Source organism: Drosophila guanche, unplaced genomic scaffold (genome assembly GCF_900245975.1).
Source record: "Drosophila guanche unplaced genomic scaffold, DGUA_6, whole genome shotgun sequence".
NCBI lineage: Eukaryota > Metazoa > Arthropoda > Insecta > Diptera > Drosophilidae > Drosophila > Drosophila guanche.
The window spans coordinates 5395270-5413359 of record NW_022995745.1 but is presented as its reverse complement, the minus strand read 5'-3'; the positions used below and the strand labels follow the sequence as shown (position 1 = coordinate 5413359).

At 48.3% G+C, this 18090-nt stretch overlaps 5 protein-coding genes across 23 annotated transcripts in view; 4 read left to right on the top strand and 1 right to left on the bottom strand.

Moving 5' to 3' along the window:
- Nucleotides 1–410: 410 nt before the first annotated feature.
- LOC117581060 (DNA replication licensing factor Mcm3) lies at nt 411–3268 on the top strand. Its single transcript, XM_034267931.1, has 2 exons — nt 411–1920; nt 1983–3268. Exons 1-2 carry the CDS (start codon nt 562–564, stop codon nt 3114–3116), a joined length of 2493 nt encoding a protein of 830 aa, XP_034123822.1. The 5' UTR covers nt 411–561; the 3' UTR covers nt 3117–3268.
- A 462-nt stretch (nt 3269–3730) lies between these two features.
- Nucleotides 3731–6258, bottom strand: LOC117581061 (protein DENND6B). Its single transcript, XM_034267932.1, has 2 exons — nt 4925–6258; nt 3731–4843 (listed from the first exon to the last, which is right to left on the bottom strand). Exons 1-2 carry the CDS (start codon nt 6077–6079, stop codon nt 3980–3982), a joined length of 2019 nt encoding a protein of 672 aa, XP_034123823.1. The 5' UTR covers nt 6080–6258; the 3' UTR covers nt 3731–3979.
- A 107-nt stretch (nt 6259–6365) lies between these two features.
- LOC117581063 (DNA repair protein XRCC1) lies at nt 6366–8766 on the top strand. Its single transcript, XM_034267935.1, has 5 exons — nt 6366–6666; nt 6723–7835; nt 7900–7988; nt 8051–8397; nt 8463–8766. The coding sequence occupies exons 1-5, from the start codon at nt 6616–6618 to the stop codon at nt 8594–8596; spliced, it is 1734 nt and encodes a 577-aa protein (XP_034123826.1). The 5' UTR covers nt 6366–6615; the 3' UTR covers nt 8597–8766.
- A 596-nt stretch (nt 8767–9362) lies between these two features.
- On the top strand, nt 9363–10409 carry LOC117581065 (calcineurin subunit B type 1). Of its 4 annotated transcripts, none has more exons than XM_034267940.1 (3): nt 9363–9456; nt 9696–9806; nt 9876–10409. In XM_034267940.1, the coding sequence occupies exon 3, from the start codon at nt 9896–9898 to the stop codon at nt 10406–10408; it is 513 nt and encodes a 170-aa protein (XP_034123831.1). In that variant the 5' UTR covers nt 9363–9456; nt 9696–9806; nt 9876–9895; the 3' UTR covers nt 10409. The 4 variants fall into 4 exon arrangements, with proteins under 4 accessions (XP_034123831.1, XP_034123829.1, XP_034123828.1 ...); XM_034267938.1 differs by having other exon boundaries at nt 9865–10409; XM_034267937.1 differs by having other exon boundaries at nt 9856–10409.
- A 4941-nt stretch (nt 10410–15350) lies between these two features.
- LOC117581059 (small conductance calcium-activated potassium channel protein) overlaps nt 15351–18090 on the top strand; it is a 65701-nt gene continuing 62961 nt past the window's right edge. For 11 of the 16 annotated variants that reach the window (XM_034267919.1, XM_034267921.1, XM_034267914.1 and 8 more), the window contains exon 1: nt 17081–17376. The gene's annotated coding sequence lies outside the window, so the exon portion shown is untranslated. Of the gene's footprint in view, nt 15593–16527; nt 17377–18090 lie in introns of those variants that run through there. The other 5 variants (XM_034267912.1, XM_034267910.1, XM_034267907.1 and 2 more) reach the window with 3 other exon arrangements.

The window sequence follows — 18090 nt, the reverse complement described above, 5'->3', positions numbered from 1 at the left end:
ATGCAACGGTGTGCTCGTGTAGTGTGAGCCAGCAGCCATAGCCGCCCTGTGGGAAAATCGCTCAGTGAGAGTGAGACATATATATTCTCTATTTGTGGATGGCAATTTGTGATGATATACTCTGCGGTACCAACAACTACCTATAAATAATAAATAAGAAACATATCGCAAGTGCTGATTATCGCCCACAAATATCGATGGATATCGATGCAAGTAGAATCAAAAGTCGCTGGCACAATCAGAATAAACACCAGCGACTATGAACAACAGAAACATTAAAACGATTTGCCTTGCAATTAAAAGTTGTTCTGTAGTAGATACATCCCACAAATGATACATGCTATTATATTGCGAACCAAAACATATGTGTATCGATATTTATGAATATATGTTTCCCATCCCTACATCACTTCCCGCCAAAAAGTGTGCATACGGCGCATTTGGTACCAAAAATTCTTGTGTTTGGGCATTCAATTTACAATTGAAGCGTCTCGCCGAGAGTAGCAGCAAGAATCAGTTTGTGTGTTTGATCGAGAGTTGCAGTTGAAGCGAAGCAGAAAAATGGCCCACGATGGCGAGCAGTTTATCAGGGACATACAGCGGGAGTATGTGGACTTTCTGGACGATGAAGAGGACCAGGGCATATATTCGGGCCATGTGAAGGACATGATTGCCGAAAAGAGCAAGCGCCTAGTGGTGAACATCAACGATCTGAAGCGCAAGAATCCGCAGCGTGCGATGGGGCTGCTGAGCAACGCGTCCGACGAGCAGCTGGCCTTCGGTCGCGCCCTCAAGGAGTACGCGTCGACGGTGGATCCCAGCTATGCCAAGCTGCACGAAGACTTCTTTGTGGGCTTCGAGGGTTGCTTTGGCAATCGGCATGTGACGCCACGCTCCCTCACCTCCATTTACCTCAGCAACATGGTCTGCGTGGAGGGCATCGTCACAAAGGTCTCCCTCATCCGACCCAAGGTGGTGCGCAGCGTCCACTACTGTCCGAACACACGCAAAGTGCTGGAGCGCAAGTACACAGACCTCACATCGTTCGAGGCCGTGCCCTCGGGCGCTGCATATCCCACCAAGGACGACGATGGCAATCTCCTGGAGACAGAGTTCGGGCTGTCCGTGTACAAGGATCACCAGACGCTCACCATACAGGAGATGCCAGAGAAGGCGCCGGCCGGCCAGCTGCCACGCTCCGTTGACATTATCTGCGACGATGATCTCGTCGATCGCTGCAAGCCCGGCGATCGTGTCCAAATCGTTGGCAGCTACCGCTGTCTGCCCAGCAAGCGGGGCGGCTACACCTCGGGCACGTTCCGCACGGTGCTGCTGGCCAATAACATTTCGCTGCTGAGCAAGGAGAACAATCTGGACATCTCGCGCGAGGACATTATGGTCTGCAAGAAGCTGGCCAAGAACAACGACATCTTCGAGCTGCTCAGCAAGAGTCTGGCCCCCTCCATACACGGCCACGTCTACGTGAAGAAGGCAATTCTCTGCCTGCTGCTCGGCGGCGTGGAGAAGCTGCTGCCCAATGGCACACGTCTGCGCGGAGACATCAATTTGCTGCTGATCGGTGATCCGTCGGTGGCCAAGTCCCAGCTGCTGCGCTACGTGCTGAACACGGCACCGCGCGCCATACCCACCACGGGACGTGGCTCCAGTGGCGTGGGTCTGACGGCGGCTGTGACCACCGATCAGGAGACGGGCGAGCGTCGTCTGGAGGCTGGCGCCATGGTGCTCGCCGATCGCGGTGTCGTCTGCATCGATGAGTTCGACAAGATGAGCGACATCGATCGCACGGCCATACACGAGGTGATGGAGCAGGGGCGCGTCACCATCTCCAAGGCGGGCATTCATGCGTCCCTCAATGCCCGCTGCTCAGTGCTGGCAGCTGCCAATCCAGTCTACGGCAGGGTGAGCTTATCACAGTCATTCCAGTTGAGTTCTGTTGGTACTTATCTTCTCTCTGCTTGCAGTACGATCAGTATAAGACGCCCATGGAGAATATTGGGCTGCAGGATTCGCTGCTCTCGCGTTTCGATTTGCTTTTCGTGATGCTGGACGTGATCGACAGCGACGTGGATCAAATGATATCCGATCATGTGGTGCGCATGCATCGCTATCGCAACCCAAAGGAGGCCGACGGTGAGCCTCTGTCAATGGGCAGCTCCTACGCCGATTCGCTCTCCTTTGTCTCCAGCAGCGAGGAGAAAAAGGACACGGATGTCTATGAGAAGTACGATGCCCTGCTGCATGGCAAGTCGCGCCAGCGCCAGGAGAAGATACTCTCGGTGGAGTTTATGCGCAAATACATCCATGTGGCCAAGTGCATGAAGCCGAAGCTCAGCGAGCAGGCGTGCGAGGCCATTGCCAATGAGTACTCGCGCCTGCGCTCCCAGGAGGCCATGGACAGCGATGTGGCACGCACTCAGCCCATCACGGCGCGTACCCTGGAGACGCTGATTCGTTTGTCCACGGCCCATGCACGCGCCCGCATGTCCAAAACGGTCACCATAGACGATGCCCTCTCGGCCATTGAGCTGGTTCAGTTTGCCTACTTCAAGCGGGTCCTCGAGAAGGAGCGCGGCCACAAGCGTCGCCGTCACAGCGGTGGCTCTGATGATGGGGACGATGCCGGTGCCACTGATGCCGCCCAGGAACGTTCGCCCACGCGACGCAGCAAGCGCACACGCACCGAGGCCGATCCACATGAGTTTGTTGACAGCGATGAGGAGGATATCGAGACTCCACAGCCGGATGCCGGTGATCTGACCCTTCGCGAGACTCGTCGCTCGTTGCCAGCCGTCGGCAAGAATGCGGCCAGCAGCAGCAGGAGCACAAGCGCCATGGCCAGCAGTGAGGAGCAGTCGATCGGCGTGACGCCCACACCGGCCACCATTGCCGACGACCGTCTGGGCGCATTCAAGAACGGCCTGCAGCGTCTGTTCCGTGACGCACGCGAGCAGAGCTTGGCCCTCGGCCGCATTACAACGGCCATCAATGAGAACAACGCGGAGCCATTTACCAGCAGCGAGATCGAGGCAGCCGTCCATCGTATGACCGAGGATAACCAGATCATGGTGGCCGACGACATTGTCTTTCTTATTTAAACAAACTAAAAAATTCCATCGTCCCGCCGCATCCCTTGTTGTTTCCACATTTATATTTCCTTCACACATACATAATCCTCATGCATTGGTTAAGTTGTATTTTTTTGTTTTCTGTGTACTTTATATGATAATAAAATCTTTGGAACCACTAATTGCAGCATCAATCTTAACAAATACAAAAGAAAAGCAAAAAAAAGCAAAAGAAAAGAAAAAAGCAAACAACAAAAAATGCACTTTTACCGCTAATCACAGTGATCAGAGAGCGAGAGCACAGTGTTGGCAGAGCATGCAAGAGAGCGCGGCCAATTTACACAGATATTTGGAGCTTTTGTTGTGGTATATAATATAGTTAATATTGATAAAAATTCCTTGTGTTTATAATCGAAATTTTATAGGTTGGCAATATACAGTTCGAATCGAACTGCTTGCTTATCCCAAACTGCATAACTGTTGTTGCTTTCTCCTACTGGCAACCTTGTTTTGCTACTGTTGTTGTTGGGTTTGTAAGAAAAGACTCCGTCATTTAACCGTAAAATTAACAGAGAAGTATTCAAAGTTTACATTTATTTTCGGACTGAATATCGTTTATAAGCAATTCCGATATGCAATAATTGTTTGTGAATTCAGTTTGAGGTTTATGTTACACTTAATATAGACACGGATATAGCAATAAATCAAATCCGATTAGACAGTTAAAACGTATATACAATTATGAAGAGGCGTCCTGCAGTACCGTAACAGCCCCCAGCAAGCACCAGACACATTCGCATAGAAGGGTAGTTAGGGGGGGGGGGGGGGGGGGGGGGGGGGGGGGTTAGTGTGTGGGAAGCGCCATTGATTTAGCTAAGGATCTGCACAAACGATCAAAGATTCACCACATTCTTGAGATCGGGCGGCAGCAGACCCTTCATGCATTCAATCTGCGCCTGGATCTGCTGCTGTGTGCTCATCCGATGGCTGCCACTGCTGCTGCTGCCGCTGCTGCTGCTGTTGTTGTGGGCGCCTAGCCAGGCGATGCCCTCCAGGCCCTGCGACTTGTCGCTGTAGAGATTCAGTTTCTGCTTGAGCTTGAGTATCATATCGATAATCTCCACCTCCTGCTTGTCGTGGGCCCAGTGCTCCAGATTCGCCTCGGACAGTGCCTGCAGCTGTAGATCCTGGAGTGTGAGCTGAAGATCACGATGCCGCGACTCGTACCATCCCCGAAAGTTTGGCGAGCGAAAGAAGCGCCTGTACAGGCCCTTCCAGTCCCCCTTGAGCGGTGACGTCAGCTGTGGCCCGGCCGTCTCCAGGGTTGCCAGAAAGTCGTCCAGCTTGAAGCTGCTCGCATTGGGTGCCGACTTAAACGGACTGATGTCCTTCTGCAGCGGCATCAGCGATGCCATATACCGCTCCAGTGGTATCATAAAGCTCTGCGTCAGCTCCAGCAAGTGTCGCCGTATCAGCGCCGTTTGCACATGCTCCGGCCGCTTGGTCTTCAGCCCCAGCAGCACCTTCTTGATCAGGGCCTTGTCCTTTTTCAGATACGGCTTGTACTTGGTGTGCAGCCCCGACGATGAGCTGCCATCCGCACCATTTGAGCTGCCACCGCCATTCAGTGCCGGTGTGATCTTCATTGCTGATCTGTTGGCCAACTGCTCACCCGAGGAGCCACTGGCAAAGGACGTGGCATTGCGATGCGAACTCTTCTGACCCATTAGCAGCTGCTGCTGCTGTTGCATGTTCTTCTATGCCACACGAAAGCGAGAGAGAGAGAGAGGAAAATATATGTAGAGGGATAGCTTTTTGGTAGAGACTTGAAGGCTTACCTGATTGTCTACCAGTCGCAGCATGTGCGGCCAATCCTTGAGCAGCTTGACAAAGAACGGATTTGTGACGCCCAAAATGCAGGCGGGCAGGCCCGTCTTGCTGGAGCATTCCTGCGTGAACTCCCGAAATTCGCTGTCGTGAATGGTGAAGTAGGGCCGAGCTTCGGCGCAATATTCGAGCGGTGCGATGAGCGCCACCAGCGCTTGGACCATGTGGGAACAGTCGGCTGGGGAGGTGGCCACCACCACAATGGGCTCGGCGGTTATGACCAACTCCCAGAGCGTGTACAGCTGCTCCATGACAAAGCTGAGGGAGCGGAAGAGTTCGATTTCGTTGACCGATGACAGCACCTTGCTGCTGGCCAGCGTCTGCGGTGCAGTAAATTCGTTGGACTCGGTGGGTGACTTGCGGCTGCTGGTCGCACGCGGAATGCAGATCTGATAGTTGCACTCGAGCAGCGGCAGATGGAGGGTCTGGCCCACGCGCAGGCCGGGCCATTGGCTGTTGATCTGCTCGCAGGCCTGCCGCAGGATGTCGGTGCCCTCGTCAAAGTACTTGGGCGCCAGTTGGGCCAGTATGTCGTAGTAGAGATTGAAGAAGGGCAGGCGTGTGATGATGATGAAGCTCTTCTGGAAATAGCCGCGCGGCAGATTCGCATCCCGCTTCTGTCTGAAGTAAACGAAGCCCCAATAGTGGGAGCTATCCTGTCGCAAGGCCGGCGCACAGTCCCCATTGTAGATGGGCAGTGACTGTGGCTGCTGCTGTTGCTTTTGCTGGGGCGGCTGCTTTGCGATGGCACGCAGACGCATGTGAAACTTGGTGTCGCCCATGCAGCCCGAATTGGAGTCGGGGAAGGCCATGTAGCAAATGTTGCTCACCTCCTGGTCGCTGGGCATAAACTCTGGCGGATAAACATACTCCAGGGCCTGGCCCAGGTTCAGATCGAAGGTGACGACGCAAAAGCAGTGCATCCACTGCGAGAAGTGTATCCAGTCGCTGGCATTCGCATTCGAGCTGTTCGAGGCCTCTGTCTCTGCCTCCGCCTCCGCCTGCGTCTCGTTTAGTTTTCTTGGTGCTGCTGGCAGCGCAGCTTGAGGAGCAGCTGCACCAGTATTCTCCTGTGGCTTCTCCTTCGCTCTGGCATCAACGTCCATTTTTTATGTTGTTTACAATTATTTGTTGACTCGTTCATGAACGAAGGAACGACCACAAAAAAAAATAACTTCGAATAAGTTCACCTTAATCCGCAGGGTGGCAGAAACCACCACGATGAGACTACTTTAATAGATTAATTCTAGCTGGGTTTAATAATTTGTTGGCCATTTAGTTTTGCACTTTCACTTGTTATTTATTTGTTATTAATTGCCACTTTCTCCTGGCGTTGCCACTGCGGTGTTTATCGAAAAACATATGATTGCTGCTTATCGATAGGCGTATGTTGAGAGATGTTTACTTTTGCACACACATCAAAATGTGTATTTATTAGTTTACTCGAGTGAGAAAAGTATAAATATTACATGTCATATTATCATTAATGACTTTTGCACTACCTGGTGGTGTTAAAACCATCCACCCGGTTCTTCCGGCTAATTAAACCGTCAATTGAATTAGTACTATCGAAAATCGATCGATTGGCGCTAAGAAGCGGCGTCCCGTTTTTCCTGCGAATTGTTTGCCAAAGCATTTCGAGATGCCGATCGCGATTTTTAAATCCGTGCGAGAAGTCAGCAGCGAGGATCCGGTAAGATGCCATGACCAAATCGCTTCTCCGCCAGGCTAATAATAATGCACCCACAGGTCCATGTGGCCGAGAATCTGTTAAAGGAGAACGCCGGCAAGAAATGGAAGACGCAATTGGTCGGCGAAAAGTCTGCCTACGTGATACTGGAGTTTGCGGAGCCGCAGCAAGTCACAGGCATCGATCTGGGCAATGAGCATTCCGCCTTTATTGAGGTGCTCGTCAGCAGGACAGGCTGCCAGGTGGACGACTTCAAGGAGCTGCTTCTCTCCAGCTCCTTTATGACGCCCATCGAGAGCAAGAACTCCAGCAATCAGAATCGGGTGCGCTGCTTCAACAGCGCAGTCCTGAACGCCACAGTATTGCCCGGCAAATGGAAGCTACTCAAAATCGTCTGCAGCCAGCCATTCAACAGGCACGTCCAGTACGGTCTGTCTTTTGTGAAGGTGCACGTGACGGCCACAGCGGCGGCCACAGCCAAGCCCAAATCGCTGTTACCCGAGCATATAATGCAATTTGGAGCATTCAAGCTGCGCGAGGAGTCCCCAGACTCGGACACGGACACACCCTCAATGCGCTTCAAGCGCTGGAAGGAGTCGCAGCAGCTAGCAGCAGCAGCAGCAGCACCATCACCAGCCAGCACAGCGGCTGCCATTCGCGACGCCTCTGCAGTGATGCGACGGCTGAGCAGTACGAAATCATCGAGTCCAGCACCTGCAACTGCACCTGCTGCCGCTTCACGTTCTGAATCTCCTGCAGGCGAGGGTAAGACAGCTGCCAAGCCCCTGGATCGTAATCGAACGTCACTTTTATTCGGGGACGATGACGATGATGTCGACGATGATAAGAATGCGAGGAAGCAGCGCTTGAGCAAGCACCTGGAGGCCGACAAGGACAGGCGACGCAAGGAGCAGGAGAAGCAGGAGCAGGAGCGAAAGAAAGAAAAGTCGAAGCGTCTTTCCATTGACAAGGCACCAGCAAAAGTGGACAGCCCCAAGCCCAAGGAGAGTTCCAGGAAGAGCCCTCCAGCGGCCGTCCATAAGCGTCACTCATCGCCGACACGAAGCGCTGTCACGCCAGCCAAAAAGCTAAAGATAAAAGAAGCCACCATTAAGTATCGACCCTTTAATCAGCTGCTGCGAGGCGTGGTGCTGGTCATCAGCGGCATACAGGCAAGCAAACAGTCGCACATGGAAGGAGGTGTAGAAACAATTTTCTAATTATTTTCCCTCACAGAATCCCGATCGCGCGGACCTGCGCTCAAAGGCAACGGCCATGGGAGCCAGATACAAGGCTGACTGGGAGTCCGGCTGCACGCATCTGATGTAAGCCTCAGCTTCTGCATGCTCATTGCTCGCCTTTCCAATGTTGCTTTCTGTACTTGCAGCTGCGCCTTCAAGAACACACCCAAGTATAGGGAGGTTAGAGGCAAGGGCAAGATTGTGACCCGCAGCTGGATCGAGAAGTGTCACGCGCACAAGAAGTACTTGCCTTGGCGTCGATATGCCCTGGATACGGACGAGGTGGGCCGGCCGGAGAGCGATGAGGAGCTGCACGATGAATCACTGAAGCCAAAAGCCCGGCCAGAGCCGCAGCTGTCGAACGATATTGAAATGAAAACCAATGTGGAACAAATAGATGAGGCAGATCATGGCCAAAAGAAGGATACCAATGTCAGCCACGATATCTCCTCCGGTATCGACACTGAAGATGAACTGGAGCGCGTTGCACATGGTGAGTTGAGTGTGTGTCTCTGTCGATGGATGGATCTTGATCAGCGATTTTAAATTCCTTTGCAGAAAATATTCTTAGGAAAGCCAAGGACAAGCAGCAGCAGCAGCAGATAAAGCCCAAGTCACAGGATGTGTACGATATTAGCACGGATGAGGAGGATTATCTGGAAGAGAAAAAGAAGCAGGTCAATGCGCTGTAATTACCTTTACTTTATTTTTTGTTTAACTTAAAGCTTCTGTGTAAGTTTGCTTAGAGATTAGCTCATAGTTGTTTGCCCATGGTATTTCCCACTCTATGTTTATGTTGTACTTCGATATTGTATGCAGTAAAGCCATGCAAAGATAATACTCTTATCAATGCCCACGCAAAGTTGTGGTTAGCGTATTTTCTTTTTGAATATATAAGAAAGCGCGCTTTGGTTTCGATAACATATTTATCGGTTAAAATTACCTATCGCGAATACAAAATACCTGAACGTGTCGCGTTTTTTTCTTATGCTTCCCAAAAGTATGTGAAATTTGTATTACGATGCGCAAATTGATCTGTACTCTGAAAAGTGTGCCACAAAATAAATGCATTCCAGTTGGGTGAAGCAACAGTCTGCTGCCGAATATTCGCGTGCTCGTTAGGCACCACATGACATGCTCATGCCCCCCCCCCGCCGTCTCCCTCTGGCACACTGCAGTTGCATTGCGAGCAAAAAGAGTTCTTGCGCCTGTCTCATTACCAGTGTACATTCGCGTTAAGGTATGGCAACGCCACCCAGTACTCTCTCTCTCCGAACAGTTACAGTTTCATTCGATGTTCTCGCATGACTGAAAAAATGTGAGATTTTTAGAAAAAAACAACAAAAAACAGAAAATAAATGTAGCTGCAGAAGACAGAAGACGCATTTAAGGTAAACATCTTATAAATGTCCGTTCCCTGAGTGGTCGTGCCACACCTAATACTTTTATGCTATGGCCACACGACGAACGGAGGAAAAACCCTCCCGGATTCAGTCGTGTTTTTGCTGTAGAGAGATTTAGAGTTAACAAATCGCTGGACTGTTGGTTTATGGTAATTTTCCAAATGCTAAATGACACAAATATTCCAACTTCGAACACAAACAACACCTTGGGTGAATGCTTAAGCGCTGCGTTGCCATCAATTAATAAGAGAACAAAGGCAGAAAGAAAAGAATGTAGAAAAAGTGGAGGCGTCAGGATGATATTTTCCCATTGGAAAATCGATATGATTGTGGCCCCAAAATAAAAAGTGTTGCTATACATTCTCATCTCTTTTCATTTCATGCAGAGAGCAGCAGGACCTCCACCTGAGGAATACAACCGACTGACAGAGTGACCGAAACAGACAGCGTGAGTGAGAGCGAGAGAGGAAGGACTCACAAAACACACAAGACCCCACAGGTAAGTGATCCACCACTCCCCCTCCCAAACAAAATAAAATTAGGTACAGTGTTTTCAGTTTGTTTTTAGGATCAGAACCGAGGCCAAATATGGGTAACGAGACGTCCCTACCGATGGACATGTGCTCCAACTTCGATGCGGATGAGATCCGGCGATTGGGCAAGCGTTTCCGGAAGCTAGATCTGGACAATTCGGGAGCCCTGAGCATCGACGAGTTCATGTCGCTGCCGGAGCTGCAGCAGAATCCGCTGGTGCAGCGCGTCATAGACATTTTCGATGCGGATGGCAACGGCGAGGTGGACTTCAAGGAGTTCATCCAGGGCGTCTCACAGTTTAGTGTGCGCGGCGATAAGCTGTCCAAGCTGCGCTTTGCCTTTCGCATCTATGACATGGACAACGACGGCTACATCTCCAATGGGGAGCTGTTCCAGGTGCTCAAGATGATGGTCGGCAACAATCTGAAGGACACACAGCTGCAGCAGATTGTCGACAAGACCATTTGCTTTGCCGACAAGGACGAGGACGGCAAGATATCCTTCGATGAGTTCTGCTCGGTGGTGGGCAACACCGATATTCATAAGAAAATGGTTGTCGATGTCTAAAGCAACACACACACAAAATGCCAGGGGACCGCAACCGTGGGGGTTCCATTCCACTTATACATATATAGAGATAATACGACTATCGTTTTAGCCAATACAGTTCCATGTGCGATGTGTGTGTGTACATGTGTGCATGTGTGCATGTGTGTGTGTGTACCTTTCGTTCCACCTGTTGTTCAGCTTTAAATTAAATGGATCTTTCCTTCTGTCTGTCTGTATGTCTGTCGGTCTGCAGTTGTACGAGATCCTAAACGAGGGCCTTGAGGCGTGCCAAAAACAACAAAAAAACAAAACAAAACAAAAACAAACAAAAGAAAACAATCAGATAATGGAATTTTGAACTCGTATTGTTATCTAACCATGTCCTATACCTTATCTCTGAACGATCTCTCATCCTCAGAATGCAATGAATTGTGTCTTATACTCATACGAAAACCACCGGCAACGGACCACTATGAAACTTCATCTTTATAAACGTACTCCTACACGTTCTACTATTATGAAACCAAAATGATGTACCCAATGCCACTTGTTTCAATTCACTCGAATTGAACATTCTGCACATACAATTATTTCTTTCGCATTACGCATCAAAACATGGGTACATTCTGTGGAGTTCTGTCTTTAGAAACTATGTTTAAATATGTTCCAGAAACATATTCTTTCAACTTTTAACTGTTCAACCTTTCATTCCTAATATTCTTTCAAAAGTAAACACCTTCAACTGTTGCAATTATCAACTCCTTCAATTCCTCTTGTAAGGAAATGTTTCAATTCTTTTGCTCCTAAACTTTCATTTAATTTCCATGCAACAAATATTTTTTTGCATAATATACCGAAGTGTGTAATTTGCTCATGATAAATAACCGAAATTCGTACTTCAATTACAATCATTTTCATTGCATTTTTCATATGTTTCTTTTTCGAATCTTCTGCTCTTGAGCTGCTGCTCAAGACACAATTTATTTTTTTTTTTTACTATTAATACTAAGTATGTATAAGTTTATGCACTACCCGGGACTTACCTCATTGCAGCTGAAGCCTTGGATGGGATCTCGCTTGGATCGCATTGCTCTGGAAAGTATGCTATGGCGCAGGGCCTTGGGGTGGTTTGGGTAGATTGAACTTAAGATCGATAAAGTCTCAAAACTAGATTGTACTGTAACCTAAATCTATGTTCAAGATTAAAGCCTAATAATTAAGTTCACCCTTCGACTACTGCTACTACATGTTGTGTATAAGAAACTTGCAACTAAAATTAAACAATGTTTATTGAAAAAGCAAAGAAAAAAACAGAGCACAGAAGAGGCATTCATTCAATCCCCATTCGCCCAAACCAGTCGTAGTCGTAGTCCTTGGCTGCGTATCTCCATAACACGTGCGTGTCACACAGCCCTCTCGGGGTCGCTCATTCCCAAATCCCGAGCCAACCAAAAAGTAACAGGAACAACTTTTTTGACGTTGCCAACGATTAGCTGTTTTGTAGGTCAACGATTTTCCAACTGTGTGGCGTGCGTGTGTGTGTGTGTGTGCTCCAGAGGGTCTCTGCTCGTGTGTAGGTCGGAACAGGAAAAAAAGGAAGCCCGCCAAATAGTTGTCAAGTCCATGGGTAGCAAAGTTGTAAGGTGAAACCTAGAGACGAGCGAGGGCCTTGACCAGGAGAATGAACCAGCGAATGTCCAAGGTGCAGCTGAGGATATGACACGCGTATCCTTATATCGTATATGAGTGTGTATGTGTGTGTGTGCTTGATATCAATAAATTATTATATCCTGTCTGTCGCAAGCTTCGTTCGTTAATCATTTTCGCCTAGGTTTCCGCCTACTCCGCAGCTCGCAACTCGTAAGCATTTCCATTTTGAAAATTAGTAGGGTTAAGGCCAGTCCTGGGGCGGGAGGGAGGTTTTACCTATCTGTCGTATACCCATTCCAATACTCCTCCTCTGCTGCTGCTGCTATTTGCTGCTACCTCACGAGTCTTCGGGGGACCTTTTTTTTTGAGGTTTTTGTTTCGAGTTTTCCAGGCATTAATTGGCTTGATTAATGTGCTCCAATTTTCGGATTTTACGTAACCGCGCCTGGCCCCAATAATCGAGCTCCTCTCTGGCCTGCTCACGCGTCGCGTTTTTTTTCTTTTTGTTTTTAGTGGGGAAATATATGTAGTTTTATACCTGGCTAGCTGATTTGATATTCGTTTGAAAGAATGCATAAGGAATTCAGCAAACTGCCACATGATCGATTTATATGCGATATAAATGCAGAAATGCTAAACCAACCGAGGGGCGGCAAAACGGCACAAGATTAGATCTGTATCTGTTTGAAGTATTACTCTGAGGTTAAAGGTAAAAGATGTTTCCCGTTTTCATTTAAAACTGATTAAAAGAATGATCCAGAATACCTTGCTCAGTTCAGTAGTATGGTTCAGTAGCAAAACCGAAAGATGTTCCACGATATAACAGGTAAGTTGAGGTAAGTATGTCTCTCCCCGATTTATAAATACTTTTTCTATATGTGTTTGTGTTTGTGTGTGTGTGTGTGTGTTTGTTTGGGTGTCCCTCCCTTAAGCCCTATTGATTCCATCTACTGCTTCTGCTTCAGGGGGTTTTGGGATATTTTTGGAAATATTTTCTCTCCGTTTATTTCTCCTTTCTTCGTTTAGGTAGAAAGTTATTTCGCTTGAATAACTTTGTTTGGTTTTCTTTGTTGCTGCTGTTGTTTGTTTTTTTGAGGGGGGTAGCAAAGAGAAACAAACTATTTAGTGAAAAGGTTTTTCATAAATTATGTACAAAAATATTCCCATTTGAATGGCGGGATGGTGTAGGAGGGCGGTCGGAGTTTTGCTTAGCAGCGACAGGTTGATGGCATTTTTGGGGGAAATCCCCCCTGTTGTTCTCACACACAAATCAATATACCCTCTAACCCCCCCTTAGGTGCGTGAGTGTGTTGTTTTGGGACAGGTATTGTTTGCTCTCACTGTCGCTCGCATGGTAAACCAGGGGATATAGCCACCAGAGCCCCACTAGAGCCACCAGTCTTATATGGCCTGAACATTTTGCCTGGCAAAAAGCTTTTTAGTTTATGTTGGTTTTTCTGCAATAATAATCGTAGGGATGGAAGGGCATTAAGTCAAAACTGGAGTTGCAAAAAAAAACAAATGCCAAATCAATGTTCCAAGCGACTGTCTCTCTTGGTCTCTCTCTTGCTCTTTTTCTGTCACTCTCTACCTCTCTCTCTCTCTCTGCCTGCCACTCTGCGTGAGTGGCATGTGTGTATTGTGCGATAAAAGTTGAGACTCGTGCCAGTTTCGAGCTGTAACCAAAAACGCATACAACAAAAAGAAAACAGACCAAACAAAAGAGCAAAAAAAAAAAACAAATGGAACACCGAAAGAACTTCTGTTCCAGCTGCTGCTGCTGATGTCGAAGGTATTGATACCCTGGAACAACGCTAACCCAATAAATCTTTACCTAACGATCATTCACATGGAGTGTCCAATGTTTGGCTTCCTTTTGGCTGCGTAACAGATAGTTGGCCAAGCCAAAAGTATTTTATTCAGTGTCAGCAGATCGACGGCCAACATCTGCCTCAAAATGCCATAATACCCTCTGAATGGACATCAAAACGAGGGGAATTACAATGTGAAAGGGAATTACAAAAACAAGCATCAACAACCACCGTTAGCGCCAAGCGTCAAGCGACAGTAGCATACTGCCTCTAGAACACCTCCTCCCCACTCCACCGCTACAATTCCCCGGCCATTCCACCATCTGTTCCCGCCCACAGAACCATAAATTTACCATTACCACTGAGCGGCTACCTCAACACTGCACCATGCCAATGCCACCGCCACCTCCCAGCCAGCTCGCACACTCTCCTGTATTTAAAAGGTGGCAACAAAAGCGACTGCCACATCGGTGACGCAACGGAACTGCGGGAGCCCCCCAAATGTCCGAGCACTTTAGCCCGAGCCCTTCCAAAAAAAAGGTGTTCAGAAATGTCTCACTTCTGATGTGAAAAAGAAAGCTTCGCCGCGGCTTTAGTTCGTACTTACGATGGGATATAAAAAAAATGAAATTAAATTCTAGAATTCCACTCAATAGAGGAAAGCTTGACTACAGAAAAAAATATAGAATATGTCTCGGAGTTACAATATTTGTAATGGAATGTAAGTATATCAAATTTGGGAATTATTTAAACGGTATAACATCTATTTCATGATTGATTAAACCATAAATGGGATCCTTGAGTAATTAGAAAGTTTCATTAGAGAGTTTTTTGAGTTCCCGATTGCGATTTCAATGGGGATTACTTTTTTTTTTTTTACTTTAAATTCAGAATGATAGTGAATAAAGAATTCCGGCAAGCGATTCCGAGTTGAGACTGCGAAATCCAATTCCCCGACTCCGACTTCAACTCCAACTCCGATTCCCGACCACTGTTTGCCAGCATTGCTGTGCATGCATTCGACGAAGTGCCGTTATATGCTATTTTCATCGTTCTATGGCAAGTGTGACACAGTGGCGTAGTGGGCCATGCTCGCGGAGGGTGTAAGCTGCCAATGGATTTGGTTGGGAAAGGACGGCCCCCCTGTCGGCCACACCACTGGCGGAGCGATGAGGCCGCAAAAGGGAAGCAGCATAAACGTTGGCACAAGAACGACACTCGACTCGACCCCCATCCGAATGCGAACCCGAATGCGACCCAAAACCCCGAACCCCATTTCCAGCTCGGCTGACTCCTGGCTCTGTCCCTGTCCGGGACTCCCATCACGCCCACAAGCGTGCCAGAGAGAGAGAGAGAGAGAAAGCGAGGGACCAACAGTCGACCGAATGCCGACGACGACGACGACCCACAGAGCGACCGAGCGAGCAGCGGCGTCAGCGTCGACGTTGACGTCGTATATACACGGTGCCGAGCAACAAATTGAGTCAGTATCGCACAAACAACACTAACGGAAACATCAACGTGAAAGCAAAAGACGGACGGACGCCCTCTGTCCGTGTTTGTGTGTTCAAAAGTTCAACGTGGCCCCCGTCGTCGCGCAGCAGTCGCACTCAAACTTTGTTCCAGTCACAAACACACACACACACACAAACACACACCTCGACAGCCACACACTCCCACACACCCACGAAGAAGAGTAGCAATCAGCAAGCACACACAATGCATAGCAGCGAATAAGCGTGTAAGGTGCAATAATAGTAATAACGGCATTTGCATGAAATGCAGCATCACACAGAAGTTACAGCTGACAAAGGGAGATAGCGATATGCTTGTAGATAAGCAGAAAGGGAGAGAGGGGCAGGCTGATCAAATAGGTGCGAGAGCATGGAGTGGAGAGAGCTCTCCACCAAAGCTACAAACTTCAACGGAGAAAGAGAGTGAGAGTGCGAGCGAGAAACAGTTGTTGGTGTGCCTACAGCGTACATTGATCGTGAAGCTAAGGACATGGATGGTTAGCAGAGTCTCAGATTTGACAAGTCAAAAGTGCATTTACTGTTAACTTGTCGAAGTCACAACTTAATTTACAACAGAGACGCCAAGTGCATTTAGCAGTTAGCCAGTGAGAGAGTCGCCTCGGGAGTACAACGAGATAGAGATAGAGTGTAAAACAAAGACAGAGACAGAGACAGAGACAGCGATAGCTGGAGAGGGCCCCAGAGGGCAAACGACAAAGAGAAAGGGTCAATGAGCGACTGACGAGATGGGTGATTCCAATCAGCACTTAGCCATTGCATCCCTGTGCCTCAGGGCTCATTGAGAGTGCAAGTCAGTCAGTCAGTCCCCCCGGCGGACAGCGTCCCGTCCAGCTTCCCGGACTGTGGGGAATTCGAGATTTGCACTCGAGTTCGAAAGCGACAATATTGTTGCAAGTTGGTGCAGCCAGTGGCCGCAGTGGTGGCATGCCTTAAAAATAGAACGAGAGAAAGAGAATAAATTAAAATACAAACCAAAAACCAACAAAAATAAATAAAACTCTGGGTAGATGAGGCAGCGACAGGCAGAGGAGGAACAGCGGCTACTTGCAACGCGGAGTTGAATGCGCCTCGTCGTGGGTGTCGCGCACATATATACTCGTATATAAATATCATCTTATTTTTTTTTGCTGTTATTCTATAGTTCATAAATGTATATTTTGGTTTGAAAAATAAACAAGTGAAAGAAAAGTAGTGGCCCATTGTGGCCGCAAATGGAAATTCGTATGAAAATGTCCACTCGGCAACAGGAAAATCAACAACAGCAGCAACAACAACAGAAACAACAACAAAAGCAACAGCAGAAACAACAACATCACCAACAACAACAGCAACAATCAGAGCCAGTGGCTCTGCAACAACTTGAGGAAAAACTTCAACAACATCAGGAAAAACTACTCAGAAAAGTTAAAGAACTTGAAGAGCATCAGGTATACCTGGCTACACATACGGAAACATTGAAGCACCACCAGAAGGCAGGACTACAACAAAAGGGTGAAGGAATCATAGAGCTACAGGCAAAGGATCAGCAGAAAAAACTTCAACAACAGTTGCAAAAAGTTCAACAACAGCGAATGCAGTTAACCAGTTCAACATAAGCCACCACTCCATCATCACAGACGGCTGTCGGATCGCTCTTTGACTTTTCGCACACTCACACAAACACTGAAACAACACACACATATACATATATAGATACAAATACATATGCATAAATGGCAATATGGACGGACAGCAGCAGCATTTGTGTTGTATCCTTATACTACTCCTTGTACGCCTTGCACAGTGACGCGCGCGTGCCAAAAATTTTGCCGATTTTATCAAGAGAAAAGCAGAAGCAGCAGAAGCAGAAGCAGAAGCATCAGCAGCGGCACTGGCAGTGGCAGCCATTAACTGAAGGAGCAGAAGCTGGAGCAGCAGGAGGAGCAGCTGCAGCCACTGAACCTCCTACAGAAACAACGAATATTGCAAAAGGGCGGCGCAAACTATCACAGTGGGTATACCAAAAAGCACACCCATACAAGTGTATGAGCACACACTCACACAGACATCCAGACACACACAAACACTGTATATATGTGCAAATGCATGCACATACCCCTTGCAACCAAACATCACAGACTCTGCCACAGACTCTAGCAACAATAATTGTACGCCAAGTGCAGAGAGAGACACGCAGAGCACAGCGGGAGTGCGGCAGGTCCGTTGAGATAAATGAGAAGAATGTCCAGAAATATGGAGATGGGACACAGTGGATTGTCCGAGCGGTAGAGTTGGGAGCGCTGCAATCGTTGCAAGCGTGAAATTCAAATGAATTATGTGTGCGGTGAACATTGTTGTAGGCCACCGCAGTGCGATGCTGCCAGTTGCCAGCAGGGTGATATGCAGATTAGGGACAAACCGCTGGCTGCAACGGACAAGAGCGGTCCTCCAGTTCCGCATGCATCGGGGAGCAGCGGTGGGGTGGCGGCGCGTTAACAGGAGCTTTCGAGTGCTGTGCAATCAGAGAGGCAGAGCAATGCAGAGAGAGCACCCGGCGAAAAGGCCCAGTGCCATGCCCACCCAATGGTACATATGACATGTTCGGCAGGCAGGCAGGCAGGCAGGCAGTCAGGACGTGCGGCATGTGGCATGTTCTGGTCCGTGCCTTGCTCTTGCGGTCATGCAAATTCACTCATCGGATTGGGGTATGCTTAAAAATGGAATT